General features: G+C 46.6%; 1 protein-coding gene and 1 long non-coding RNA gene across 5 annotated transcripts in view; one reads left to right on the top strand and one right to left on the bottom strand.

The window, feature by feature from the left end:
- Window positions 1-3929: 3929 nt before the first annotated feature.
- Window positions 3930-23613, bottom strand: LOC117087353. 3 transcript variants are annotated; one of them, XR_004438774.1, is made up of 3 exons: window positions 22407-22527; window positions 21171-21405; window positions 3930-4360 (listed from the first exon to the last, which is right to left on the bottom strand). It is a non-coding gene; the product is annotated as an uncharacterized LOC117087353 (long non-coding RNA). The 3 variants fall into 3 exon arrangements; XR_004438775.1 differs by lacking the exon at window positions 3930-4360 and adding an exon at window positions 12114-12526; XR_004438773.1 differs by lacking the exon at window positions 3930-4360 and adding an exon at window positions 16831-17964 and having other exon boundaries at window positions 22407-23613.
- TRAM2 (translocation associated membrane protein 2) overlaps window positions 23534-27673 on the top strand; it is an 81172-nt gene continuing 77032 nt past the window's right edge. Inside the window, exon 1 of one of the 2 annotated variants that reach the window (XM_033217432.1) lies at window positions 23534-24013. In XM_033217432.1, the coding sequence (XP_033073323.1) occupies window positions 23548-24013 (466 nt within the window). In that variant the 5' untranslated portion in view covers window positions 23534-23547. The remainder of the gene's footprint in view (window positions 24014-27673) is intronic. The other variant, XM_033217433.1, reaches the window with a different exon arrangement.

Here is a 27673-nt window from a genome sequence, read left to right as displayed (position 1 = left end):
CATTGAGTACCTATTGAATACAAAACACTGTGCTGATAAGAGAGAACTGTGTTTATCCAAAGTTATACTGCACTAGTGCTTCTGAAGATTGGGAATCCCTTATTTAAAGAAAATGCCATGGGATGGAAACTTGAGTTATGAAGGTCTCATTTCTATAATTACCACTACCCTCTCCAGCCTCTTTCTCCCAACTTGCCTTTTCTCATCTATAAAATGCACAGATCACAGTTCATTGATTTAGGCAGTCTGCTCATTGATTTGTAAACATGGATCAAGATGCCAGACCATCATTCATGCAAATTGGCCTTGTTCACAGACATAGAAACTGAAATAGACTTGGGCCAGCAAGCGGTCAGCATGACCTCAGGAGGCAGAGACTGCTTGTCTCTCACAGGCCTTCCTTGGCCTTCCTTCAGTGTTAAACAGTGATTCAACACGGTCCCGACCTGACCAAGCTTGGTCTCCTCAACACCAGAAGATTCTGAATCTCCCAACACCTGCAAAGGTTCAGACATCTGCCCTGAGATGTTAAACAATCCATTCTGGTCTAGCTAGCACCAGGGAAATAAAAGGCCTTGAAACAACACAAAATGTTTCAAGTTTAGCCTTCAAGAAAAATAAAAACAATATAGGTTCATTTGTAGAAAGTTTGGGAAATGTAGAAAAACACAAAGAAATAATAAAATTTGCCTATAACCATGTTTTCTAGTGATTTTTATGTACATCAGTCAAAGCCACCTTTAAGAACAAATTTCGGCCGGGCGTGGTGGCTCACATCTGTAATCCCAGCACTTTGGGAGGCTGAGGTGGGCAGATCACGAGGTCAAGAGATCGAGACCATCCTGGCCAACCAACATGGCGAAACCCCATCTCTACTAAAAATACAAAAATTAGCTGGGTGTAGTGGCGCACGCCTGTAGTCCCAGCTACTCGGGAGGCTGAGGCAGGAGAATCATTTGAATCCGGGAGACAGAGGTTTCAGTGAGCCGAGATCACGCCACTGCACTCTAGCCAGGGCGACAGAGCGAAACTCTGTCTCAAAAATAATAATAATAATAAATTTCTAGGCTGAGCACAGTGGCTCACGCCTGTAATCCTAGCACTTTGGGAGGCCAAGACAGGCGGATCACTTGAGGTCAGGAGTTCAAGACCAGCCTGGTCAACATAGTGAAACCCTGTCTCTACTAAAAGTACAAAAAATTAGCTGGGCATGGTGGCATACACTTGTAATCCCAGCTACTCAGGAGGCTGAGGCAGGAGAATCACTTGAACCTGGAAGGCAGAGGTTGCCGTGAGCTGAGATCACACCACTGCACTCTAGCCTGGGCAAAAAAATGATACTCCATCTCAAAAAAAGGAAAAAGAATAAATTTATAAGCAAGAAAAAGAAGAGAGTTTTAATGGGTATCGTGTAAGACACTTGCAGGAAATGCAATGTCCCTGTTTTTGTTTTATTTCATGTTTTTGGTGGCGGGAGGTGAGTGTGGGTGCTAAGAAATGCACATGCTCTTAGTCCAGAGCGGTCTTCCTGTGGCAGAAGCATGTTGGAAACACAGAATGTGGGCCCTACTCCACACCTACTCATTCAGAATCTGCACTTTACAAGATCCCCACCCCCCACCATTCAGTGCTTCCAAGCTGTGCACCTTAAGTTTGTGAAGCATTGGCCCATGCAGCCTCTTTCTCGCCTTTCTCAGGTGGTATTGATTGTCAGGATTTGTATATAACTTTCACACCTACTTGATGTTGAAACTAGCAATAAAAATCCCACCTCCATGGGAGTAAACACCTTTTGCTCAAGCCACAGCCGCACATTCTTTTGGGAAAGCTCTAAATGTGTTACCTTCTAAAATCCCCTGAGAGTTGTGGGGTGCTCCAAAGGGAAGTCCAGGAAAGAGGGCAACGCTTCCTTTTGCTTCCCTCTCAAAGTCCATTCCAGGGTGAGAGCTGTTGTGTGCGTGGCCTCTTTAGTTACAGTAAATCATTCACCCAGTGAGGGACAAGAGAGATATTCACAAAAGACCTCTTCGAAGCCTGTGGGGGAAAGATCCACAGTCCACTGCACTACCATCCCCAACTCTCTTTCCTGCCTCAAACCATCCCTTTATCCTTTGATCATCCACCAGGGGGCCCCAGGAAGCACAGGCAGGGCGCGCGGATTGATGACAACCCCTAATCAGGAGAGCTGGGATCAAGGACTTGAGCGCCTGGAGGAAGAAAAAGAAACGACAGAAGCCAAAACAGTCGTGTCTGTCTGAGTTGCCAGCCACAACCATGTGTGGGCATCGGAGCGTATGTCAGAGTCAGGCCGGCCAGTGCAAAGCCTGCCAAAGAGCTGCTTCGATTAGGTCTTCACTTGAAATTTTAACCAGGCAGATGTTCCCTGGCAGCCATGTGAAGCCATGTAGGAGGGGAAGCCTGTCCAGGAGTGGCTGCTTCTAGATGGAGTCTTATTAGTCTCTCCCTTTGTTTTCATTTTGCAAACTTGATAGCTGTTGCAAAGCCTGTGTGCCCAGGCACCAGCACTCCCTCTGCATCCTGGCATTTGGTCCTGTATCTCTTTGACACCATCAAGTAATGCTGCTGGTGCCCAGTTCTTGCCTGGGCTATTAAGAGTTCATCTGGTGCCTCTCCACTACAGAGCCTGGCTTTTTAAGCTCTTGGAGCCTGATTTGTAAATCCTTCCATGGGAGCCTCTGGGACACCTATGGAGGTCCAGTACTGATGCACAGGAGAAGGATGAAGGATGGATAAGAAGGGCTCTGCCTGACCTTGGGGAATTTACAAAAATCACCCAATTTGTCCCAGAAACCCCAAAATGTTTATAAAGTAAGCAACCATGGTGGTATTTTTCTGTCCAGAGGTTATGCAATGTAAGTGGCTGAAAATGCAGGTCCTGTGTTTGCAGAGACCAGGATTCAGAATCCGGCCTTCCCTGTCACTAGCTGGGTGACCCAGGTTTGCTTTCTGAATTTTTAGTCCTCAATTTGTCCCTTTTTAAAATAGGGATAACAACACCTGCCTCATAGATTATTATGAGGATTAAATGAGATATAGTATGTAAAGCACTTAGTGAGTGCTCAGTAAAAGGTAGTGTTATTGTTATTATTGTTATTATTATTATCACATAAAAATGGACCAGTCCATTTAGATTATTCCAGATAACCTAACAAGTCAGTGTTGTAACCCAGAAGGCCTAGGTTTCAGTTCTGGATCTGCTGTGAATTAGTCTTGTGATAGCCTGTGAGCCTCAGTTTCTTCATCTATAAAATCTAGATAACACTATCTGGACTTTTGTTCCTGTTTTAACTAACATTTATCAAATGCTAACTGTGTGGTAGGCATCACTGTAAATGCTTTTCATGTTAAATTCATTGAATCCCCTCATGTCCCTGTTTTGCAGATGAGGAAACTGAGGCACAGAGCCGCTGTGCCCAAAGTCAAGCAGCTAGCAACAGATGGAGCTAGGATTCCAACCCAGCCAGCCTGGCCCTAGAGCCTGCTTTCCTGATCTTATTATGAAAAATCAAATGGCATAATGATTATGAAAGTGCTTTGGGAGTGGGAAGCATTATACAGACATGAGATTGTTACTCTTCATCCAAGTTTCTTGGTGTTTGGTCTTCAGCTGGGATCCTTAACCTTTCCTGGCAGGCATGGAATGGGGAACAGCTTTAGATTTTCCTGAAGGCTTTCATTTAATCACTGGCTGTTATGAGTTGAGGGGAGCTAAGTTTCCAGCATCCTTTTGCCAGTGAATAACAGAAGTGGGACTGGAAATCTGGTTTTCTGACTCTTAGCCTTATGATACTGTTCTCCAGCCTCACCAATCCTCAGAGGCTTATTTTTGGTTGGCACACAGCTCATACTGCCTGTGATTACTTATTTCACAAGATTACATTCTGGTTTTTCTCTTTCTCTCTCTCTTTTATTTTTTTCTTTTTTTGAGACTTTTGATTGAAATACAGCATACATACAGAAATGTACACAGATCATAAATGGACAGCCCAGTATGTCCACATTGTGTAAGTAGCACCCAGACAAAGAATCAGTGCATTACCAGCACTCCTGGAGCCCTCGAGCCCCTCCCAGCCACAGCCGCCAACAAAGGGACCACTATCCTGACTTCTAACATCACAGATTGGTCTTGCCTGGTTTTGAGCTTGACATAAATGGGATTTCACAGTACTCTTTTGTGTCTGGCTTCTTTTGCTCCACATTATGTTTGTGAGATTTGTCTGTGTTTTGCATATCGAGTAGTTAATTACCACTGTGATACAGTATTCCATAGTACTGGTCTTCTGAACCAAATCAAGAGGCACACAGAGACAGAAGTGACCTGAAACACTTCAAGCTGGTCCTTAAAAACAAAAAAAAAACAAACAAACAAAAAATTAAAGCAATGAAATTGCTCAAACACCAAAAAAATGTAGTTTAATATTTACAAATTAGATCCCATTTATTGGCCATCTCTTTTTTTTTTTGAGTCGGAGTCTCGCTCTGTGGCCGAGGCTGGAGTGCAGTGGCCGGATCTCAGCTCACTGCAAGCTCCGCCTGCCGGGTTCACACCATTCTCCTGTCTCAGCCTCCCGAGTAGCTGGGACTACAGGCGCCCGCCACCTCGCCCGGCTAGTTTTTTGTATTTTTAGTAGAGACGGGGTTTCACTGTGTTAGCCAGGATGGTCTCAATCTCCTGACCTCGTGATCCGCCCGCCTCGGCCTCCCAAAGTGCTGGGATTACAGGCTTGAGCCACCGCGCCCGGCCTATTGGCCATCTCTTAAAAGCCACTTTCCCAGATCACTCCCCATCCCTCTCTCCTCTCTTTTCCCCTAGGTGCCCATAGCCCCATATAGCTGTATCACCCAGCCTGAACAGAGAGTTAGGGGGATGGATGTTAACTAGCTCTGTTCTACTTGGGTGAGCCCACCTTGACCTTAGAATAACTCAGAGCCTGGACTGTCTCCAACTTGGCCAGTAGGGTTTCTGCATCTTCAGCAGCATCACAGCCACCCTCACCCACAGTAAGAGAAAGTACCTCTCATGTTTGAAACTTGGGAGGTATTCCCCTTGATCCCTATTAAACTGGACTGAGTCTGCCTCAGGATACAGCTTCTGCAGCCCCAGGCGGGTGAGAGGCAGGATGGAGTCTGCAGAAGGGGGCCGGTCCTCTGCTGTAACCCTCCCTCCCTCCCTTTGCAACCACTCTTAGAATCACTCCCACAGCTTTCTCAGGCTCTGGACTTCATTCCCAAGCAAAGCTGGACTGCACCCTCCTTCTCTCGTCTTTGCCTTACCAGACCACAATTGGTCCTGATTTCTTCATACTGACAACCTCTCTGGGGTCTCCCTTTTCTAGTAATGATGACCTAATCCCAAGATGCAATTTTAGGGGAGTCCTGATGCAAATCAGCAGGATCGCCTGTCCTGAGCTGGAGTCCATATATGGTATAATCCCTGAACCATGACAGGGATAGTGCTGACTGTAATGCAACACAGCTGATTCACCAGCTGTCCCTCTTTCCCTAAGCTGTGCCTGCCCACTCCAGTTTCCATTAAGATCAGCACTGCACCCATAACAAAAGGTTAAGATAGCTGAAGTGCAGGACTTCGCCTCCTTTGGGAGGATGCAATTTAGGTTTTACTTCTTTCTAGGCTCCCCACTTCCTGGGAGGCTGTCCTTTCTGGAATGTAATAGAATATTATGACTGGTGCTTTTTCTTCAGTACTTCTCTTGTGGGCGTGGTCAGGAAGAGCCGGAGAGAAAAGACAGTTATAGCTCAGAGGCTTGCTCAAGCCCAGTTGTAGAGGACCGTTTTCAACTGCAAGCAGGCATCGGGCCCCACCCTGACCCTGGGCAGAGTTCAATATTCACAGTCCTTAGTTGGAACTTTGGCTATTCTTTGGTCTCCACCCTCAACTATTTTTCATTTGTTTGGCCTTCTGTTAGGTGTGAGAGATAGAACTAAGAAAGTCTCAGATGTAGGAAAGAATACTGAAATCTGGGTTACCAGCTGCATTCAAAGCTCGTAAGTGGAGAATCATGTCCTTTCTATTAGCATCCTTACCACCATTCCGTGTCTATTAAAAGCAAAGTATTATAATAGACTTCAGCAGTGCTGAGCTGGAGCTGGTTCAAACCAGTTTATGAGTCTAATTGTTAAATTTTTAGGAAATTTGCAAACTGTTAAATGTAATGATTATTAAAGATTAAATTACATAAAATCACTGTTGAATAAATCAGATTTAAAATGAAGGTAATAAAGATACCAATTCATCATTTCTTAATTATTTCCCTACATTTTACTATTAACTGTACCCTTGAGGCTGCTCAGATGAATGATGTCTGTATAGTGGAAATACCCTCTAATGTGTGCTACTGCACATCTCTTCCCTACCCCTTGTTCAGTGACATACACCATGCTAGTAGCTCAGAATCAGTCAGTTGGGAGTATTTACTCCACAGGACTCAGAAAACCTCTGTAAATAAGGGCATCCCCCATGCCCCTCGGAGAGTCAGTTGTTAACCATTTACAAGCACACCACGGACTCTAGTGGTCAATAAATAATCAGACCTCCCCCTGGGGTGCTTATAACGCATTGAGGGAAATAAGTCCTTCAAGTCTTGGGTTGGACACTATCTATCTCTAAAATGCCAAACACGGGAACGAAAGGACATGAGCTTTGAAGAGACACCTGCATTAGCATCCCAGTCTGCCACTTTGTATGACCCTCAATAAGTTACCTAATTTTTTTAATCATCTGCAAAATGGGAATAATAGCACCTCCTCACAAGATTGTCACAAGGATTTAGGGGTAAAGACATAAGAGTAGATATAAGAGTCTAGAAAGGGCATTTCTGATTGAAGGACCAGCATGAGAAATTGAGTAAAAGCATAAAAGTGAAAAGACTAGTCAAAGAATGGCCAGTGGTCTAGTATACATGGATATTAAGACAGATCACTTGAGCCCAGGAGTTTGAGACCAGCCTGGGCAATACAGCGAAACCTCATCTCTACAAAAAAAATACCAAGTATGGTGGTGCGTACCTGTAGTCCTGGCTACTCGGGAGGCCAAGACAAGAGAATCACTTGAGCCTGGGAGGTTGAAGCTGCAGTGAGCCAAGACTGTGTCAATGTACTCCAGCCTGGGTGACAAAGTGAGACTCTGTCTCAAAAAAATAAAAGGAGAGACACCAGAGATATCGAGATGGACAGAGTGTATTATGATGTGACCCCGGAAATGCAGGATTAAACAGTGAAACTGGATGGGTCAGGGCTGGGGAGATGGAGCCACTGTGAAGCCAGTCAGCTTTCCAAGTAATCATGTTTTAAAGGTAGCAAGGTCAGGTATAATTCAGACAATCATCTCAACCAGGAGGTACAATCTACAGGCGGTGTCATGGGCTGGGGAGATCTGTTCATCCAAGACTAATCCCCAGCCATAACTGGAAATATAGGGGCCTTGCCTAGCCTCTAAAGAGGGTGCCAGGAGAAACTAGGCAGGAGGCCAGGACCTTAGTTAAATAGGCAAAAGTTTAGGGAGGAGGTGGGTAGTATCAGTACTATAGTAGGACCAAGATACTATTAATAGGTAGGACAAAGAAATTACCAAGTAGTAAATCAAGGTATTGTTGAAATGGACCAAGAATGAATTTTATCTGGGATGACTTAGCTACAAGTAACAGAATACTGGGATGATTTTAGCTACAAGTAACAATATTTAACTAACAGTGGCTTAAGCAATAAAGATAGCAAAGTATCTCTCAAGAAGTCTGGAAGTAGGTGTTCTAGGATTGGCTTGGTGGCTAAACATTGTTATCAAAAGGCCAAGCTCTTTCCACTTTTTCACTTTGATACTCTTACTGCTGTTCTCAGTGTGTCTGCTTTTATTCTTGGTGTTAGGGCCCTATGGTCATTAGATAGCTGCCACAGCTCACACCACCTCAATCAAAGCAGGCCTCCTAATGTCTCTCTTCTTAATCAGAGAGCAAAATCCTCCCTGCAAGCCTCAGCAGATTTCTCTCTACATTTCATTGGCAAGGATGGTTTACATACTGTAATCGGCATTATAATGCTGTCAAAGATGTTCAAATTCTAGTCCCCTGGAATCTGTGACTATGTCACCTTACCTGGCAAAAGGGACTTTGCAGATATGATTAAGGGCATGAATCTTGAGAAGGGGAGGCTATGCTGGATTACCAGTGAGCCCCATCTAATCACATTAGCCCAGCGGGGTAAGGGAGACGGCAGCGTGGGAAGGATTTGGGACTAAGATGTAGGAGGCAATGTGTAAGAACCGGAGAGAGATCCCTTAAATATGTACAAATATAATGTAGTAATAAAAACAAACAAGGGTCACTTGTAACTACTGCTAATAGGAATATATACTCAGGGCAACTTGAATCTATGCCCTTGGATGGCTATCTTTAAGCTTTCGCCTGAAAAAAATACACTTAATCATTAAAAAACCAAAACAAAACGGAGAGAGGCTACTAGAAGCTAATAGAGACCCCCAGATGACAGCCAGCAAGGAAACAGGGACCTCATTCCTGCAGCTGCAAGGAACTAAAATCAGCCAACACCTGATAGAGCAAGGAAACGGATTCTATCCTCAAGCCTCCAGAAAGGAACACGGCCCTGTGGACACCTTGATTTCAGCCCAGTGAGACCTGAACCAGACTTCTGGCCTACATCACTGTAAGAAAATAAATGTGTGTGGTTTTGAGCTAGAGTCGTAGTAATTTGTTACAACAGCAACAGAAAACTAGTACACATACCCACCCTTGAAGGAGTCTAGGGTAGCCATGCTTGGCTCAGCCTGATTGGCGAATGTCTCCTGGGATTGGGCAACAGGCGGTGTTCCCTGAGTGTGCTGTCAAGTATCCATAAAATAAGGAATGAGCAGAGTTGAGAACCAACAGGTAAGGAGCACGGTAGTAGGCCTGGGATTCAGCAGGTAAGCTCCAGGACACACAAGCCAGTTGTTTTCGGTCGTCTTCTCTTCTAATTCATATGGTCTTTTTTTTTTTTTTTTTTTTTTAAATTGAGACAGAGTCTTGCTCTATTACCCAGGCTGGAGTACAATGGCATGATTTTAGCTCATGGCAACCTCCGCCTCCCAGGTTCAAGGAAGACTCCTGCCTCAGCCTCCTGAGTAGCTGGGACTACAGGCGGGCGCCTGCTACAATGCCTGGCTAATTTTTGTATTTTTAGTAGAGACAGGGTTTCACCATGTTGGCCAGGTTGGTCTCGAACTCATGGCCTCAAGTGATCCGCCCGCCTCGGCCTCTCAAAGTGTTGGGATTACAGGTGTGAGCCACTGTACCTGGCCTGGTATGGTCATTAAACACTTTGAATATCACCCTTGGTTACAACTAGGGAGCTATATAGGTTCCCAGATATCACACCATTACACTAGGACCCAATCCTAACTGGGAAAACAAACTCAGCGTATGGGAACACAGGTTCTCGGCTTCCGGCTGAGCTTCTAGAGCTCAAATCTGGAGAATGCTACTTCCAGTATTTCATCAAATCCGAGAGGCCTTCAGTCATGATGCACCATTATATTACAAATCACTAAGAAAGAAAAAGTGCCACAAAACAATGACATGTCAATGATTGTAACATCAATGTTAAATGAGTAAGGGGTTAAAATGAGAAAAAGTATGCATCTTACAATCAACCAAATATGATGATACAAAATTTTTACCAATGGTAAGGGTTAACACTTGACATGCTGCTGGCTCAGTCAAAATTGGTCGAGGAATCGGGGGGATGTGTACTCATGAGTGTCTAGCTAGGGAAGGCAGAGGCCAAGGTGCGAAGGTGAGAGTGTTGCTCCTGGAGCTCCTTGAAGCCAAGCTAAGGGATATGAACTTCCTCTAGCAGGCAGTCACTGAAGGTTTCCTGGCATGACAGTATGATGCTGGTGTCTCTGAGCATATGTTCCCCTGGCATCTGAAACAGTATTTATGACTCCATCTCATATCAAAGCATGAAGGATCACTCCCCTCTTGTCCAAGACAGTTGGAATGGAGCGGTTGTCGAGGTCATCTTTGACTAGCACTGGTCAGTGCATTTATCCCGGTTACAAGTGAGGACACACTCAAAAGATGGCTTTATTTTAGTAAGGAGCTCAGGTTTACTCATCCTGATATGCAGGGCACATGTGTCCTCTGCATCCTCAGGTGATGGACAAGCCCTCTTTGCGCCCTCTCCGAGACTTTGCCCTAGGGTCCCCAGAGGCAGCAGGGATTACACTAAAGGCTTATTCTGGACAGAGGAAAAGGTTGCACAGATAGAGTCTTTAGGTGTCACCAAAGATCAATGTTGCCTCTTATTTCTTCCCTTTGCCTAGGGTTGGCCCTGAGTCCAGAAAAATTGAAGAGCTTTCTGAATACTTTTATCATTAGAAAAAAAATGACAGCATCACCATATGAAAAAGGCCCTGAGAAATTTCCTCAAATCCCCTAATTTTTCTGATTAGAAAACAGAGACTTGGGAAATGAATGTGTCTGACCTGAGGTAACCCACCTAGAAACAGCAGAGCCGGGCTGGGATCCAGGTTTCCTGCCATCCCCAGGGCATGCCAGGAAAGGCAGCCAGGTGAGTGCAGAAAGCCCCTCCCCAGGCACAGTAGGGGTCTCTGTCTCTTGCTAACCTGGGGCCTTGGAAAAGTCACTTAACACCTTTCTTTTTCCTTTTTTTTGAGACGGAGTCTTATTCTTGTTGCCCAGGCTGGAGTGCAGTAGCACAATCTCGGCTCACTGCAACCTCCGCCTCCCAGGTTCAAGCAATTCTCCTGCCTCAGCCTAACAAGTAGCTGAGATTACAGGCACGCACAACCATGCCTGACTGATTTTTGTATTTTTGGAAGAGACAGGGTTTCACCATGTTGGCCAGGCTAGTCTTGAACTACTGACTTCAGGTGATCCACCCGCCTCGGCCTCCCAAAGTGCTAGGATTTACAGGCATGAGTCACCGTGCTGGGCCTTTTTTTTGAGACAGATTCTTGCTCTGTTGCCCAGGCTGGAGTGCAGCGGTGCAATCTTGGCTTACTGCAACATCTGCCTCCCAGGTTCAAGCGATTCGTGTGCCTCAGCCTCTGGAGTAGCTGGGTTTACACCACACCCAGCTAATTTTTGTATTTTTAGTGGAGACGGGATTTCACCATGTTGGCCAGGCTGGTCTTGAACTCCTGACCTCAAGTGATCCGCCCGTCTCCCAAAGAGATAGGATTACAGGCATGAACCACAGTGCCCAGCCTTCCGTTTTCTTGGCTATAAAATGAGGCTAGTAATAGTACCTACTACAGAGCCTTGTTGGAAAGATTAAGGCTTAGCCCTTAGACCTGCCAGGGAATAATTGCCCCTACAGAGTTGTCATATTGCTGTTACTGTTTTATGCAATCCCAGGCTGCCTCCATCACCTCGCTCCTGCTATCAAGATGAAGGTCTGCACTTTGAGACTTAGGGACAGAGGCATCTATGGAATTTGCTCCCTTTGCTAATCTGGCAAAGTCAACAAATCATGTCTGTTCAACCCGAGAGGAGCCTCTGGAGATGTTAGGTCACGGCATGGAGCAGTTTCATGTAAGAAGCATAGAGTGCTGGATGGAGGGAGAGTCAACAGCCCAGCTGGGGAGAGGAAGAGGCTTTCTGAGGGCTCTGGGAGGCCAGTTGAGTGCGGAAAGGAAGAGAAAGGGGTGCATGAGCTGTGAGGGGGCCTGGGTGAGGGCACTTGGCACGGGGGCAGAGTGTAGAAGGCCAGGAAGGGGGAATGTGATGTGGGCATTTGCGTCTAGAAAAAAAGGGGACTCAGTGCCTATGAAAAGAATCATTTTCTGTGGGGCTCAGGAAGGGCCTCTCACAGGAGATTTCCTACATGGGGCTCCAGGCCTTGGCTGTCTTCCCAGGGAAAGGTGGTGTTTGCCATGGGGAACTTGCACACTGCATGGCTTAATTCAGAGACGAATGGTGCCCATTCCTGTCTCTGGCACTGCTAGTCTCCCTGAGCCTTGTTCAGCTGGGAACAAACATGCTCTTTCCTTGAACCACACTCTTCAAATGTCTCAATGCAAGACACTGAGGTCAGGGCAGAAGTGGAATAGAGGGGCATGGTAGCTATGAATAATGTTGGAGTAAGGGGAAGTGAGAACCATGAGGGAACTATTTCAAAGAAATGGGCCCTTGGCACTGGGCTTTGGTGGGGCCCTGGAACTGCTGGCCAGCCCCAGACCACTGGTCATGCAGACATGGCTATTCAGCAAAGCTGGACATAGTCCAAGGCAAGGTCCCCTTGGAGAGAAGAATTTCAAAATTAAAAACAAAACCAAATGAAAGCACAATCAACTCCCTCTCCTCTTTTTCCCACCCCTAGTCAAATAGTACAGTCTACACTGTTGAAAAATCACATCTCAGGAACAGCACACACTTTCTGACAGCATCTGCCAAGATTTCCGATGAGGCTGATAGAAACGCGTTCCATTTTCATGTTGGATAATGAGTAGATGGGAGTCCTTGCACATCTGTTCAGGCAAGATAATGATAATATTATTACTAGAGGCATTGTGCTGCAAATACAATCTATTTTTTTTCTCTCCCATCCCCTGCTCATATCCCTCTCTTTCCTCTCTTCTCTTCTTACTGTTGTGTGTCTCCCTTTTTCTCATGTTTCCTTTCTTGCTCTCACCTTTCCTCTTCTCTTTTCACTTCTGTCCTCACCTAGGGTGTCCTGCTCAGCTTGCAGAAACCCATGGGACAAAGTGAGGAATTCCCTTCAAATCAGGAGCAGGATTGTCAAGAAGGCACGGTGGGCAGGGGTTGGCTGCTGAGATCATGACAGAGCCTTTGGGTCCTTCCTTGAAGGCTTGGTGATTCCTACTGTAAAGGACCCTCTTCTACTTGTCAGCAAAAGTCCTTCAGCCCAGTCAGAGAAACCGCCAGACCTGCCCCATGCCCAACATCATCAGCAAAGAATCAAGGAGACAGCAATGTGACCAGCTAATTCCTGACAAAGGGACAACAGATGCAAAGGGTTTAATATTTTTAACATCTAAGAATGTTTTGCATCATAACAGGACACTTGTGGATGCCTAACCAATTTATAAAGAAACACTATTTTAAAACTGTATAAGCACGAAGAATCAGAATGTGGGGTTGAACTTCAGAGTCAAGGAGAGCCCGTCCTTGTGTTTTCCAAATAATTCATTCATTCATGTTTGTCAACAAATATTTACTCAATACCTACTCTGTGGCAGGCAATGATGGTTACTGTCTCATAGATGGAAAGCTATGATCCCTGCCTTTCAGGGTCTTAAAGTCTACTCCAAGGCAAACTTCTACCAAATCTAAACATAACTTTGGTCCTGAACATCTTTTACTTGGAAGCAGAATCCACTTGGGGCATCTTCACTAAGGAATTACCTTGGGTATCAACATAAAGATGGAATGGTACAGATTTCCACACTTTGGTCCATTAATCCATCCACCCAGCCACCTTTCTACACAACCAACCATCCATTCACCCATTCATCCATCTATCTACTATCCACCGATCCACTCATCCACGCATGCATCCATCCACCCACACATCCATCACTCATCCATTTACCTATCCATCCATTTATCCTCTGCTCACTCATCCATCATCCTTCCAAGCACGTGGTAAGAGTTAATTTATTAGTCCAGCAGGGAGCGGGGCATATCTAACCAATTACTGTGGTAGAGAGTTGTGTAAAGCAGAACATTGGTAGTTGCATGCATTGTCTGTGCCTGATAATTAACAAGCGAATGGTTCCTGAACACTGGGCTGTGATCTGAGAAGCAGAGATGGGATGAATTGCAAGGACTGGTAACAAGGTTCATAGAGAGATGCCTAATTTTAATCAAGATAGTTTCTGAGTTTCTCTGCGGCCTAGGAGACAGCTGCTCAGAGAAGGCAGGCACGGCAGTTGAGTAACAGGAGTTCATGAGTTGTGTTTTGGCTCATGGAAATCTTCTTTCCACAGAGTTCTTTCTATGGAACTTTTCCTCAGTGTGATGGCATACTGCATCCTAACAGTGTCCCTCTGATAATTATTGCTTTCTCTGTGTACATAGAACAACTAAGGGCCAGCACAGTGGCTCACACCTGTAATTCCAGCACTTTGGGAGGCAGAGGTGGGAGGAATGCTTGAGCCCAAGAGTTCTGAGACCAGCCTGAGCGACATAGTGAAACCTTGTCTCTACAAAAAAATTTTTAAAATTAGCTGGGCATGGTGGCATGCGCCTGGGGTTCCAGCTACTGGGAAGGCTGAAGTGGGAGGATCACTTGAGCCTGGGAGGCCAAGGCTGCAGCGAATCGTGATCGTGCCACAGCACTCCAGCCTGCGCAACAGAGTGAGACCCCATCTCAAAAAAAAAAAAAAAGAAAGAAAAAGAAAAGAAAAACTAAGGAATAAGCATATTTGTCAGCAGCTTAAGTTTCTAATACACTTTTCATCCAAACATGCCTCCCAAATTAGGCCAGGCGCGGTGGCTCACACCTATAATCCCAGCACTTTGGGAAACTGAAGGGGGCGGATCACCTGAGGTCAGGAGTTTGAGATCAGCCTGGCCAACATGGTGAAACCCCAGCTCTACTAAAAATACAAAAATTAGCCAGGCGTCGTGGCACACACCTGTGATCCCAGCTACTCAGGAAGCCGGGACAGGAGAATCACCTGAACCCGGGAGGTAGAGGTTGCAGTGAGCTGAGATCACACCACTGCACTCCAGCCTGGGTGACAGAGTGAGACTCTGTCTCAAAAACAAACAAACAACAACAACAACAACAACAACAACAAAACAAAGATGTCTCCCAAATTAGAGGAAAACAGTGCCTGAAATTGTTCCCTTGCTTCCCAAATGTCATATCCCAGTATTTTTCTGGTCGTGGGAATTCTGGCTGAAGTTTACTCGTGTCTAGAGTCAAGTTGTGTCCTTTTTTTTTTTAAAGTCTGTTTTTAATAATGCTCCCCTCTTGCCATCTGAAAGTCCGGTGGCACATTCATTAGTTGCCTGGAATTGCTCTGTCTCTAGCTGAATGAGAGCTGGAAAGGGGAAACTGGGCGCAGTGGTCAGAGCCCTGGAGCTGTCAGGAGTCCCAGTTCCCACGCCTACTCTGCCACTGAGTCACTAGTGGCCATTGGACAAGGGACTTGGTTTTTCTGAGTTATCGCCTGTCTGCTAAAGGAGAACAGGCACAGGGTTCAGAGGCAGTGCTGGGAGCAACAGACCAGGAGGGAGGGGGGCCTGTTTTCAACCCCGCTCACAAAATCCTTACTAATGGCAGCAAGTTCTGATCCTTCCTTTCTTTGCTTCTAAAGTGAGAAAGTGGATCTACAATGTTTAAGGTAGTTTCTTTTTTCCTTTTTTTTTTTTTTTTTGAGAGACACAGTCTTGCTCTGTTGCTCAGGGTGGGGTACAGTGGAGTGATTCTAGCTCCCTGCAACCTCCATCTTCTGGGTTCAAGCAATTCTCCTGCCTTACCTTCCCAAGTAGCTGGGACTACAGGTGTGCGCCACCACACTCAGCTAGTTTTTGTATTTTTAGTAGAGACAGGGTTTCACTTATATGTGGGCCAGGCTGGTCTTGAACCTCAGGTGATCCACCTGTCTCGGCCTCCCAAAATGCTGGGATTACAGGCATGAGCCACCACGCCCAGCCCTAAGGTAGTTTCTAATACCTCGAATCTTAATTGCATTCACTCTTATATTTAGCATATTTGATGCCAGGAGGAGATATTTTTTTCTTAATTTTTTTTTTTTTTTGTAGAGATGGGGGGGTCTCCCTATGTTGCCCAGGTGATTCTCAAACTCCTGGGCTCAAGTGACCCTCCTGCTTTGGCCTTCCAAAGTGCTGGGATTACAGGCATAAGCCAACATGCCCAGCCCTGGAGCAGATCATTTTTAACCCCCTGCTCCTCTCAATGAAAATGAAAAGAATGCCACACACACACACACACTGCATGCCATGAAACAAATGATAGTATTGGCATTATGCCCTCTATTTCACTAGCTTAAGTTTTAAACACAAATAAAAGGTTCAAGTGGTCACGTAAAATGACAGAATTAAAGTAACCAGTCCTGTTTCGTTGTCTTTACAATCACCATGCTATCACTGTTTGAAATTTTTAGTTTAAACACAAGAATCTGTAGTACCACATTGGAGAAGTGAACTGTGTCCCAAACAAACTCAGATGATTCCAATAAGGTATGAACAAATATGTGTACCTGACACTGCACACATCAGGGGCTGATTTGGTACATGAGTTTCTAGCATTAACTTGCATGTAGAATGCAATGTTTAATTTTTTTTTTAGTTTTTTGAGACAGGGTCTCACTTTGTCACCCGGACTGGAGTGCAGAGGTACAGTGATGGCTCACTGTAGCCTCAACCACCTGGGTCAAGCTATCCTCCTGCCTCAGCGCCCCCCCTCCCCCAGTAGCTGGAACTACAGGTGCATGCCATCATGCCTGGTTTTTTTTTTTTTTTTTCAGTAGAGATGAGGTCTTGCTATGTTGCCCAGGCTGGTCTTGAAATCTTGAGCTCAAGCAATCCTCTGTCCTTGGCCTCCCAAAGTGCTGGGATTGCAGGCATGAGTCACCGCACCCAGCCTGCAAAGTTCATTAAAAGATAAATAATAAAAATATGCTAAGTTGAAATTTACATATATATTATTAAGATTCCAAACAGCAATTGTTTAGAACTTAGACCGAAAGATTTGGAGGAGGGGAGGAAGTATTTTATTCCTAAAATTGTTTAGCATGTGTAGCACATGGTGATAATAAAAAAGCGGATCAATTTTCAGTCAATTTTAACATTAAATCTTTTATTTTGAAATATTTTTAGGTTTACAGGAGAGTTACAGAAATAGAGAGATTTCCCACATATCTTTCATCCAGCTTACATAACCATGGTACATTTATCAAAACAGAAATTAACATTGGTACAATACTATTAACCAAACTACAGACATTATTTGAATTTTATCAGTTTTTCCACTAATACCTTTTTTCTCTTCCAGGGCTAAGTTCAGGACAGTACATTGCATTTAGAGCTGTATCACTGCTTTAAAATTCTTCCCAAATTCACAATCCCTCATTGCCTGCCCTGGGGGCTGACCGCTTCCAGCTCCCCTACTCCACTTGCCTTGATATACCCCTGATTCCACTAAAGTTTTGTGGTATTGGGGGTAAGAAGATCTAATGGCCTCAAGGTAGCAATGGTGTGTTAAAACTTTTTTTTAAATAAAAACAAAATAAAAGAAGATCTAATGGTTGTGAAGTCTCATCCTTTGGTGAAAGCTGATGTTGAGCCTGATACAATATATTCAACTGCCAGAGCACAGACACTTCTACTTTGTCTAGCTGGAGATTCTTTAGCCGGGTACTCCTTGACAGTGACTGTTAGGTAAATGACATTTGCAAGGTTTAAGTGCTGAGTGCACAGAAATCAGAAAGCAAGGCTTGTTTTAGGCAAATGTGCCACTTATCTTGTAAGGTAAAGATTTAGATAAAAATATAACTGGTGAAATGCACTGAAAAAAAATCCTGGCATAGACACTCTGGATGCCTGCTCCACATAAATTCTCCATTTTTCTTTTCATCAGAGTTCTTGTTTTGTTCAGGTAAAAGGTAGCCAGGCTCTTCAAAGGAGGCTGGACTTTTTCTCAGTCTCTCTGAGGATGCATTCTTGGTAAAGTTAATCTAATCGCATCAATACCATTCACTTTGCCAACGATTGGTTTAGAAATGGGCATGGGATACAATCTGGTCAATAAGGCATGAGGAGAAGTCTGAGGTTTCTAGGAAAGTTTTCCTCACTCCTCAAAAGTCCCTTTCCTTCTTGTCTGAATTTTGGGTCTTGTTGTTTGAATTATTCTGTGTTAAAGGATAGAATACCTGAAGCTGTTGCAGCCACTTTGCAACCATGAGGGGTAAGCCTGTGACAAAAGCAAACAAGTTTCAAAGTGGGTGGATAGTGAGATCCTGGTCTTTGATGCATTACTTATCCCTAGGAATGAACTAACTCTGGGCTTCTTGTTATGTGAGAAAATAAATTTTCCACTTTGGGGAAAGGACAGCTACTGGAAAGAATTCATCAACACAAAAGCATGCTGTGCTCCATGTAGATAAGGTTGGGGATAGTGGTCATTCTTACACAGCCCACAGCAACAGCATCTCTCATTCAATCATGCATTCAACCAATATCTGATGAGAATATAAGATGTGGGACTCTTGTGCTTTACGCTGTTGGACTATGACAGTATTCCATGGCAGGATTCACGCCTTGAAGGATTGCACCATGTAATGAGGGGTAAAACTCATAGACAAACATACCGATTGCAGGCAGACCTGGTCCTAGCTGATAGCTACACACAAATTGCTGTGTCGATGCCCCCAGACTAATGCCATGAAGCTTAGTGATAGAAGAGGTGCACACTCTTTATCTTGAAAGATGGTTAACATTGAGAGGTGAACAAAAACACACAGACATAGGGATTGGAAACCATAAGTTCTGTTTTGTAAAGAGGGAGTAATCTAATTTAGTTAAGAGTTGAGGCCGGTTGCAGTGGCCCATGCCTGTAATCCCAGCACTTTGGGAGGCTAAGGTGGGCAGATCCCTTGATGCCAGGAGTTCAAGACCAGCCTGACCAACATGGGAAAACCCTATCTCTACTAGAATACAAAAATTAGCCAGGCATGGTGGCACATGCCTGTAATCCCAGGTACTTTTGGGAGACTTGAACCCAGGAGGCAGAGGTTGCAGTGAGCCAAGATCATGTCACTGCACCCCAGACTGGGTGACACAGCGAGGCTCTGTCTCAAAAAAAAAAAAAAAATTGATACAGCTGAATTGTTGGCAGCCATGACTAGACAGGTAGAGAGGGAGAGGTAGTGCCTGCCTGACAGTGCTGTGCTTTAGGAAGCCTGAGCGGGCTGAAGTATGGTCCAGCAAAGGGAACCCTGTGCTGAGAGCCTGACTGGCTGGTCTGAGTCCAGCTTCAGCTACCCATTCATTATGTGGCCCTTGGTCAGTCATGTCTCAGAACAGCTACAACAAAGGGCTGGTAATAACTGTCTTACCTCCTTCACAGGGTGACTGGAAAGTGCAATACAAATGTAAGGGGTTGTTATTTCCTCCACATCCAGATGGAACTGTATTCACCCATTTTTAGGTCCCTGATCCTTGTCAGGAGAGTTTTCCCTTTTGTTCCTATTGCTGGAGCCACCCTCCGGTCTCCTCCTCGGTTTCATCACTGATCTCCCGTATCTCAAGTATTTTCAGTATTTCCCTCTCTCCTGGTTTTTCCTCTGTCTCCAAATATGTTCCAATCTCAAAAATTAAATATAATTTAAAGATCCTTCCTTAGATCTTCCATAGCCCTCAAAACACCATCCATTTCTCTTTTTCTCACAAAATATTTTTTTTACAAATAGACCTTTTTACCCACCTCCTTTTCTCAACTTCTACCTACTGTTAAGCTCACTCCAATGTTCAATTAAGTGGTCTCTAAAAGCCAGGATGGCTGGATCTAGGGGCTTCATCTCATTCTTGTTCTGCCTGATTCAACCCATCCTTAATGAAAGTCTTCTGTCGTGGCTTCCTCTACGCCACCCTTTCCTTTTCCTCATCTTCCCCCATTCTGAGTGTCGGGGTTCACCAGGACTCTGCTGACCTCAGACTTTTTCTCATTCTCTCAGGAACACTCATGTAACCTGATGACTTCAACAGTCCTACTGAAGATGAACTGAAGACACTTTAGTTGTGATTTTCCGTCCCCAAATTCAATCCAACAGTTTCCAACTGAGTTGTCAAAGTGTTCCATGGCTCCTCAACCTCAGCTTGTTCAAAGTGGAGGCCATCTTCTTCTCCTCCCTTAAACATGCTATTTATCTGCTATTCCAAATAAATTTTTTAATGGTCCCACCATCATTTCTGTCATCCCAGATGCAAAGTTCTGACTCATTCAACTCCCTTTTATTCTTATTGCTACTGTTCTTTGAGAAGTGCTAGCCAGACACAGTGGATCATGCCTGTAATCCCAGTACTTTGGGAGGTAGAGGCAGGAGGATCACTTGAGCCCAGGAGTTCGAGACCAGCCTAGGCAACATAGGGAGACCCTGTCTCTAAAAAAAAATAAAAAATAAAAATTAGCCAGGCATGGTGGTGTGCACTTGTAGTTGCAGCTACTCGGCAGTTGAGGCAGGAAGACCACTTAAGCCCATCCAGCCTGGGTGACAGAGACCCTGTCTCAAAAAAAAGGAGAGAAGTGTTCATTACTTTACTGGACTATTATAATAGCTTCCAAAGTGGTCTTCCTGTTTAAATCAGGATGGTCTTCCATACTCCTGATAGTTCTTCTCTAAAGACAGATCTGGTCATGCTTAAAAGCTTTCCATTTCTTGCCGGGCGCAGTGGCTCACGCCTGTAATCCCAGCACTTCGGGAGGCTGAGGCAGGCTGATCACCTGAGGTCGGGAGTTCAAGACCAGCCCGACCAACATGGAGAAACCCCGTCTCTACTAAAAATACAAAATTAGCCAGGCATGGTGGCACATGCCTGTAATCCCAGCTACTTGGGAGACTGAGGCAGGAGAATTGCCTAAACCCAGGAGGCGGAGGTTGCGGTGAGCTGAGATGCTGCCATTGCACTGCAGGCTGGGCAACAAGGGCGAAACTCCATCTCAAAACAAACAAACGAAAAACACCAACTTTCCATTCCTTCCCATTGTTTGCAGAATAAAGTCACAATTCTTTATCACAGTATGCAAAACCTGCCACAATCCTGCCACAATCCAGCTCTGTCTTAACTCTCCAAATTCATCTACCACACCCTTTCTGCATTCTCTGACAGTACAATCTGTCAGGTAAAGGCCCAGCCCAAATAACCTCCTCCCTACACCCCCAGACAGAATTAAGTTACCTTTTGCTTGTACTCAGAGTGTGCATATTTCAGGTTGTTCTTAGAGTCACCAGCATCACCCTGAATTGTAATGATGTCTTAGTCTATTCTAAAAGATTGTAAGCTTAGCAGTATTAGCTACCTCTTGCTGTGTAAGAACTTACAATAAAATTTAGTGGTTTAAAATAGCAAATATTTATTCTCTTCCAGGTGCAGTGGGTCAGGAATTCAGGAGTGGCTTACCTGGCTAGTTCTGGCTCAGGGTCTCTCATGAGGTTGTAGTCAAGAGATTAGCAGCGGCTGATGTCATCTGAAGGCTTGACTGGGGCTGGAAAATCTGCTTACAAGGTGGCACACTCATGCCTGGCAAGTCAGTGATGGTTGTTGGCAGGAGGCCTCAGCCATATGGAGGATATGCCTCCACAGGACTATGCGTATCCTCACAAAGTGGCAGCTGGTTCCCTCCAGAGGGAGTGACCTGAGAGAAAGAAAGCAGAAATCCCAAATGCCTCTTCTGGCCTAGTCTTGAAAGTCACATACCATCACTTAGGCTACATTCTATCTGTTAGGAGTGAGCCAGTAAGTCCAGCCCACACTCAAGGGGAGGGGAACGAATTGCCTCTTTTTGACAGGAGGAATATCGAAAAACTCGAGGACATACACTCATATGCCATGTAATGATGTTCTGGTCAAACAACATATATAACAGTTGTTCCACAAGATTGCAATAGAGCTGAAAATTTCCTATCACCTAGTGATGTCATAGCCACTGTAACACTGTAGCGCAATGCATTAACCACGTGTTTCTGGTGATGCTGGTATAAACAAACCTACTGTGCTGCCCATAGTATAGTATAGTATAGTAGTACAGCAAAAGGCCGGGTGCAGTGGCCTGTAATCTCAGCAATTTGGGAGGCCCAGACAGGCAGATCACCGAAGGTCAGGAGTTCGACACTAGCCTGGCTAAACATGGTGAAACCTTGTCTCTAGCAAAAATACAAAAATTAGCAGGGGGGTGGTGGAGGGCACCTGTAATCTCAGCTATTAGGGAGGCTGAAGCAGGAGAATTGCTTGAACCTGGAAGGAGGAGGTTCCAGTGAGCCAGAAGGCGTCACTGCACTCCAGCTTGGGCAATAGAGAATCCGTCTCAAAAAACGGCAGATCACTTGTGGTCAGGAGTTTGAGACCAGCCTGGCCAACATGGTGAAACCCCCATCTCTACTAAAAAATACGAAAATTAGCCAGGTGTGGTGGCACACACCTGTAGTTCCAGGTACAGGCTGAGGTACGAGAATCGCTTGAAGCTGGGAGGCAGAGGTTGCAGTGAGCCAGGATCTCGCCACTGCACTCCTGCCTGGGCGACAGAGTTAAGACTCTGTCCCAAAATAATAATAATAATGATAATAATAATAATAATAGCGGTGGGGGTAACTGTTAAATTCAACCATCTGAACCTATAAATAAACCAATTGTATCAACCTCACAGATGTGGCCGCACGTTGAAAATTTGAACGCATCTTCACAGCTGGAAAATTGAGGTGCTTCAGAGTTCTTGATCTTTCTGTTCCTCACAAGACGAAGGTTCAACTTTGAGAAAGGTCAGTCTTGAAGTTAAATGAGGTTTAGTCCAATCTAGGCACTACTTTTTCATTTCCTTGAGAGTCAGATAAGGGAATTACAGACCCAAGACTGTATGCTAAGTAAGGTGGAGTGCAAATTGAGGAAGTAAAATTTCTCTAGGAACTCCATCCTGTCTCAATTACATTCCACCCCGTGCCACTTTTAAAAAATCATATTTACTTAGAAGTGAAATAACTGTGGACCTAATAAAAAATGGAACAGGAATTAGTTTTTTGTTCATTACGTATTTCTGCACATCTAGAAAATAACTGACTCCTTCATTACTGGTAGGATTAAATCCAATATTTGAGAATATAAATTAATTTATTAAAAACACCTTTTGTCCTTCCAGGAGTACTTTTAAGACTTAATATTAAATAGAAACTTCCAATGAGAAAATGCTTTCCTTTTTTGCTGCTTCTGTGTTTATTCTTCCACTTCTTCTGATTAATATGTAAGGTCGACTTTCGGTGAGATGTGTGTAGCTAATTAATGGTGGCGTGAGGTTCCCAAAACTTACTGGGCAAAACTGCAATCATCCACCCTCTCCCCGCATTGGAGGGAAAGCTCCCCTAAGGCAGGGTCTTTCGGTTTGTTGATCTGCGCATTCACACAACCTGAACCGTGCCTAGCCCACTGCAAGTTCTCGATAAATACTTGAGTAATCTCCATTCACTGATCGTCCGTGCAGGGCGCTGTGGCCAGCGAAAAGGCCGGTTCGCAGCTTCCCTGCTTCCGCCGCACCCGCGCTGCCCTCAGCCCCTAGGGCCACAGCCCGCAACCCCGAGAGCATCCGGCTGCCCGGCCACCCCCGGGGCGCTCGCTGCCTCCCGGGCCTGCCCTTCCCGCGGAGGAAGGAGCGGAGCGAGGAGTGGGAAACGTGGGCCACTTCCTGTCCGGGCAGGCCCGGGCGCCCGCCTCCTCCGCGGCCTGCTTTCTCCGCCGTGAGCGGCTGAGCCCCCGGCCCCGAGAATGCGGCCGGGCGCGGCGCTGGCGCGGGATGAGGAGGAGCCGGTCCCCGCTCGCCGCCCCCGGACGCCTCCGCCCCGGCCGCCAGCGCGTGCCCAGCGGCTACAGGGTTAAGCGCGCGGAGGGCGGGGCCGGGCGCGCCGAGTGCGGGCCGCGGGCTGGGCGGGGGCTGCGGCCGGGGGCGGTTACGGGCGGCGGGGGCGGGGGCGGGCGGAGGAAGGGGGCGGGCCCCGAAGTTGTTCCGCGCTGGGCGGGCGGGAGGCTGTGGGAGAGCGGGCGGCGGGCCGGCGGGCGGACCGGGCCGGGGCTGGAGAAGTTTGCGCTGCGGTTCGTGAGCGCAGGGTGCGGGCCCCGCCGGCCGCTGCGCGCCCGCTGCCATGGCTTTCCGCAGGAGAACGAAAAGTTACCCGCTCTTCAGCCAGGAGTTCGTCATCCACAACCATGCGGACATCGGCTTCTGCCTGGTGCTCTGCGTCCTCATCGGGCTTATGTTCGAGGTGAGAGCCTGGGGAGGAGGGAGCTGGAGGGACAGTGCCCCCTGTCGTGCGCCACCCGGCACACCCCTGCGGGTCAGCGGGCCCTCCTCTGATCTGGGGCTCCTGGCTGCCGTGTACGTTATCTGCACCCCAGCTTTGTGCACTGTATCCCTCCGGCCTGTACCCCGGCCAGCCCAGACAGCACCCTCAGCTCCGCGCCGTGCCAGCCATGCCATGCTCTGCCGCTCCCTTGGGCACTCACCGTATCCTGCAGCTCTGTCTGCAGCCCTGAAACCCCAGCCTGGCCTCGAACCAACCGCCGCGCTGCCACCCTGGCTTGACGCGTGGGGTTTCCTTTCTGAAGTCCGGGAGCCAAGCCCAGAGACTCCCAGACCCGCAGTCATTGCACAATCCCCTCTTCCCCCAAGGAGTGTCCACTACCTCTTCTGGGCTTTTCCAGTAGGAGAGACCCTGACCCTTTTGCGCTTCCTATCTGATTTTCTGGGTGTTTTGCATCTCAGCTCTGGAACGTGCTGGGATGTTCACGTGTGGCCCTGGCCCCATCCCAGCAGTGGCCTTCTGCGCTCCTCTCGCTCCCACTTTTTTGCTGTGCTCTAGAAGGCCAGTTTTTGGATATCCTGTACCACTCCGTGGACTGTCCCTTTAGATACATCTGCGGCGACCCCGAGCTTCACCCCCTTTACAGAGACAAGAAGAGAGACAGGGATACCCTCCACTTTTTGGGGAAGTTGATTCTCTTATAGTGTAGTAGTGGCAGGCAGAGGATGGGGATCCCACCCCGACAGCAATGCCCTGGTGTTGGCCTCCCAGGCGGGGAGTTGTAGAAAACCAGCAAGGGGTCAGAATTCAGAAGACTGATGGGAAGGATTCCCTACCCTTGCAGAGCAAGAAAAATGTGATATTCAAAGGTGGGAAGAACTGGAGGAAGGTTGGCATGGGTTTGTTGCGGTGTATCTTGTCTCAGAAGTGAGATATATGAGCGACATTCCCCTCCCTCTCACCGCTGTCTCCTCTGGTTCCTGAGACTCCTTGTCCTCCCTTCTGGGCCAGGTTGCTTATTGCATTCTCATGGTTGGGTTAGGAAGCTGTGATCATTTACAAACTTCCTGGGAGATGGAGGATGGCTTGCCTGGCTAAATTTCCTTCCCTGACCCTCTGTCTCCTGGTTCCCTGTATCTCTATGAATGACAAGGGCCCTAATTGGCTGGCGAAGCTACTCTCAAGCTGGGAACATTCTTGTGGTGGCCAAGTCAGGGTTGGATGAATGAATGTGTCCGTCGCTGGGCTTTAGGGTCTGTAGGAAATAAACGGTGGTGCTAGGACTGGGGTCTCCACTCCAGTTTTTGGTAGTGCTCCTTTAATTCAGTCCCTCTGTCCTTCCTTTCCCTCTCATAGCTCTCTCTAGTGGTATATTGGATCAGGCTTGCTCCACCTTGTTCTGGGTTCTCCCCTGGAAGTGTGTGGTGTCACACAGTGTCATATCCCTGTGTCTCAGTCCCTGTTCTTTGACTAGTCTGACTGAAAACTGACTGCAGCCTCAGTTTCTCCATCATTAAAGACGTTAATAGAACTGGTCTTCCACACAGGGTGATTGTAAGGTTTAACTGAGATCATATCAGCAACAAATGCCGTAACATCTCCTACCAACATGAAAAAGTCTCTTGCGCCTGGAGCCCTGTGATTATTTATTATAATAATAGCTTAACAAAATAACAGAATTTCCTTTGCCCAGTGCCTTCTCTCCTGTCTGTTTGCTGTCCTCCATTCTAAGAGGACTCCAAGTGCGTGTCCCCAGCCTTGGAGGGTGTGGCTGGGAAGATACACGTGACAGCTGTAAACCTCAAAGCCACAGGCTCTGCAGCGGCCAAGTTTCTCGCATAGCCTGTGGCTCTGTCGTATTTCTAGCATTTGTTAGGGTTTGTTGCCCTACCTGCTTTATCTTTGCTCAGAAAGAGCTGCCAGCGCTTGAGTTTGGTACCTACCTCTTTCCCCGGGTCTCTAGTCTTCTGGAAAGTCCTGTGCATTAAACCTGCCACTCTAGAAGTTAAAAGGTGCTAAGAACTCTTACTTCCAGTACCTGGTGAAAGAGAAAGGCCCAAGATGAGAAAAACTACAAACAAACAAAACTACTCTTTCTCCCCCTTAGGCTTGGATTGGGAAATGTACCTAGGCCCTTGGTTGAAATGCGTACAGGCCCCCTTTTCCTGCCAACCCCATCGCTTGTTCCCATAGCACCTTGAACCTACAGAACCTACAGGGCAGCTGTCTCCTTCTTTTGGAGGTACTTTGTGAGATCATCAGTCTGTGCTTCTCTGGGAGAAAGAGGGCTCTCCCCTAAGCCTCCAGTAAGAAGGTCTTGTGTTCTTTTGTGCCGGGCACATGGCGGGGGGCCTCACTGTCTTTACCTACTGACTAACTCTCCACAGAGATAAGTATTCCTTTTGGTGGGGAGGGGGAGTTTGGAACTGCTGCCTCTATCAAATGAGAGCAGAAGCGTCCTGGATACTGTAGGTACCACAGAGAAACAAATACGGGCATCGTCATACTCAGAGTAAAGCAGGGGGAGACGGCTCGTAACCCAGCACAAGACTGGCTGGATATCACTTAGGATCTTCTGGGTTTCCCTCTGGAAGTGTGTGGTGTGCATGTGTGGGTATGTAGGGATGCATATGGTGGGATGGTAGGTGCCACTGGGGACTCACCACTCTTTCCCTAGAAGTGACGACAGGAAGAGAGGTACAAGGGGAATAGGAGAAACGGGTGAGAGGACATAGGCTCTTGGGGTTCTGACTTGGCCCCAGCTAGGATTCCTTCATTCAGAAGCTGAGCCAGGAAAACTCAATTATAATTCTTCCCACAAAGAGCGACTTTCTTGGCCATTCCTCCCTCTGGGGTCCTCTGACCTGCGTCTGCCAATGAGCTGGGTCCCTCTCCCGCTCTCAGCCCACGCCTCAGGCAGCCACAGCCCTTGTGTCTGCATTGCATCCCTGCCTTACTCTTTCCCCAACTCACTGGTCACCTCTTCTGCATTCAGAGGGCTTCTGTTTCCCTGTTAGGGACCTCAGGGCTTGCTAGTTCTCTGTCCCCAGGGAGATGATGACTCTAAATTCTTTCCCTTGGGATAATTTCCTTTTGGGAACACACATGAAAGGCTGTCTCTCCTCTCACCACCCACCCCTATCACTACCCCAATTTTGGTTTAGTTTTTAGTCATCCTGTTTCAAAGGCAGGGGGCAGCTTTCCCTCCCTGAACCCAGGTTTTCTCCCAGTCCTAGAGGCTGCTTGGAATAGAGAAGCTGCTCTGTGCGGCCACAGCACTTGGCTAAAAAATGTCAGGAATGTGGAACTTTATTTTCCCCCTCCTTCCTTTCCACCGTTAAGTCTGCTTTTGGGAGAGGTGGCACGAGGGGGAGTTTCTACTCTACTTTTTGGTCCTTCAGTCCTGTCTTAGGTGGAGTCTGGCCTGACCGTCAACCAGGGTATGGATAGCCGGTTGGAGGGTATGTGTGTCAGATTTGAAAGTAGCCACCTCCCCCCACCTTCCCTTCTCCTTCCAGTGTCCCGTTCTGTGCCACATTTCAAATTGAAACAGGCAGGAGAAGAGGAAAAGTCTTTCATTAGTGAATGGAGAATGAGGAAAAAGTGGGTGCACTGAAGAGA

This window comes from Trachypithecus francoisi, unplaced genomic scaffold (genome assembly GCF_009764315.1).
Source record: "Trachypithecus francoisi isolate TF-2019V2 unplaced genomic scaffold, Tfra_2.0 Lachesis_group10, whole genome shotgun sequence".
Classification (NCBI taxonomy): Eukaryota; Metazoa; Chordata; class Mammalia; order Primates; family Cercopithecidae; genus Trachypithecus; species Trachypithecus francoisi.
Note: the sequence above shows the minus strand (reverse complement) of the source record. Positions and strands in the feature narration are given on the sequence as shown.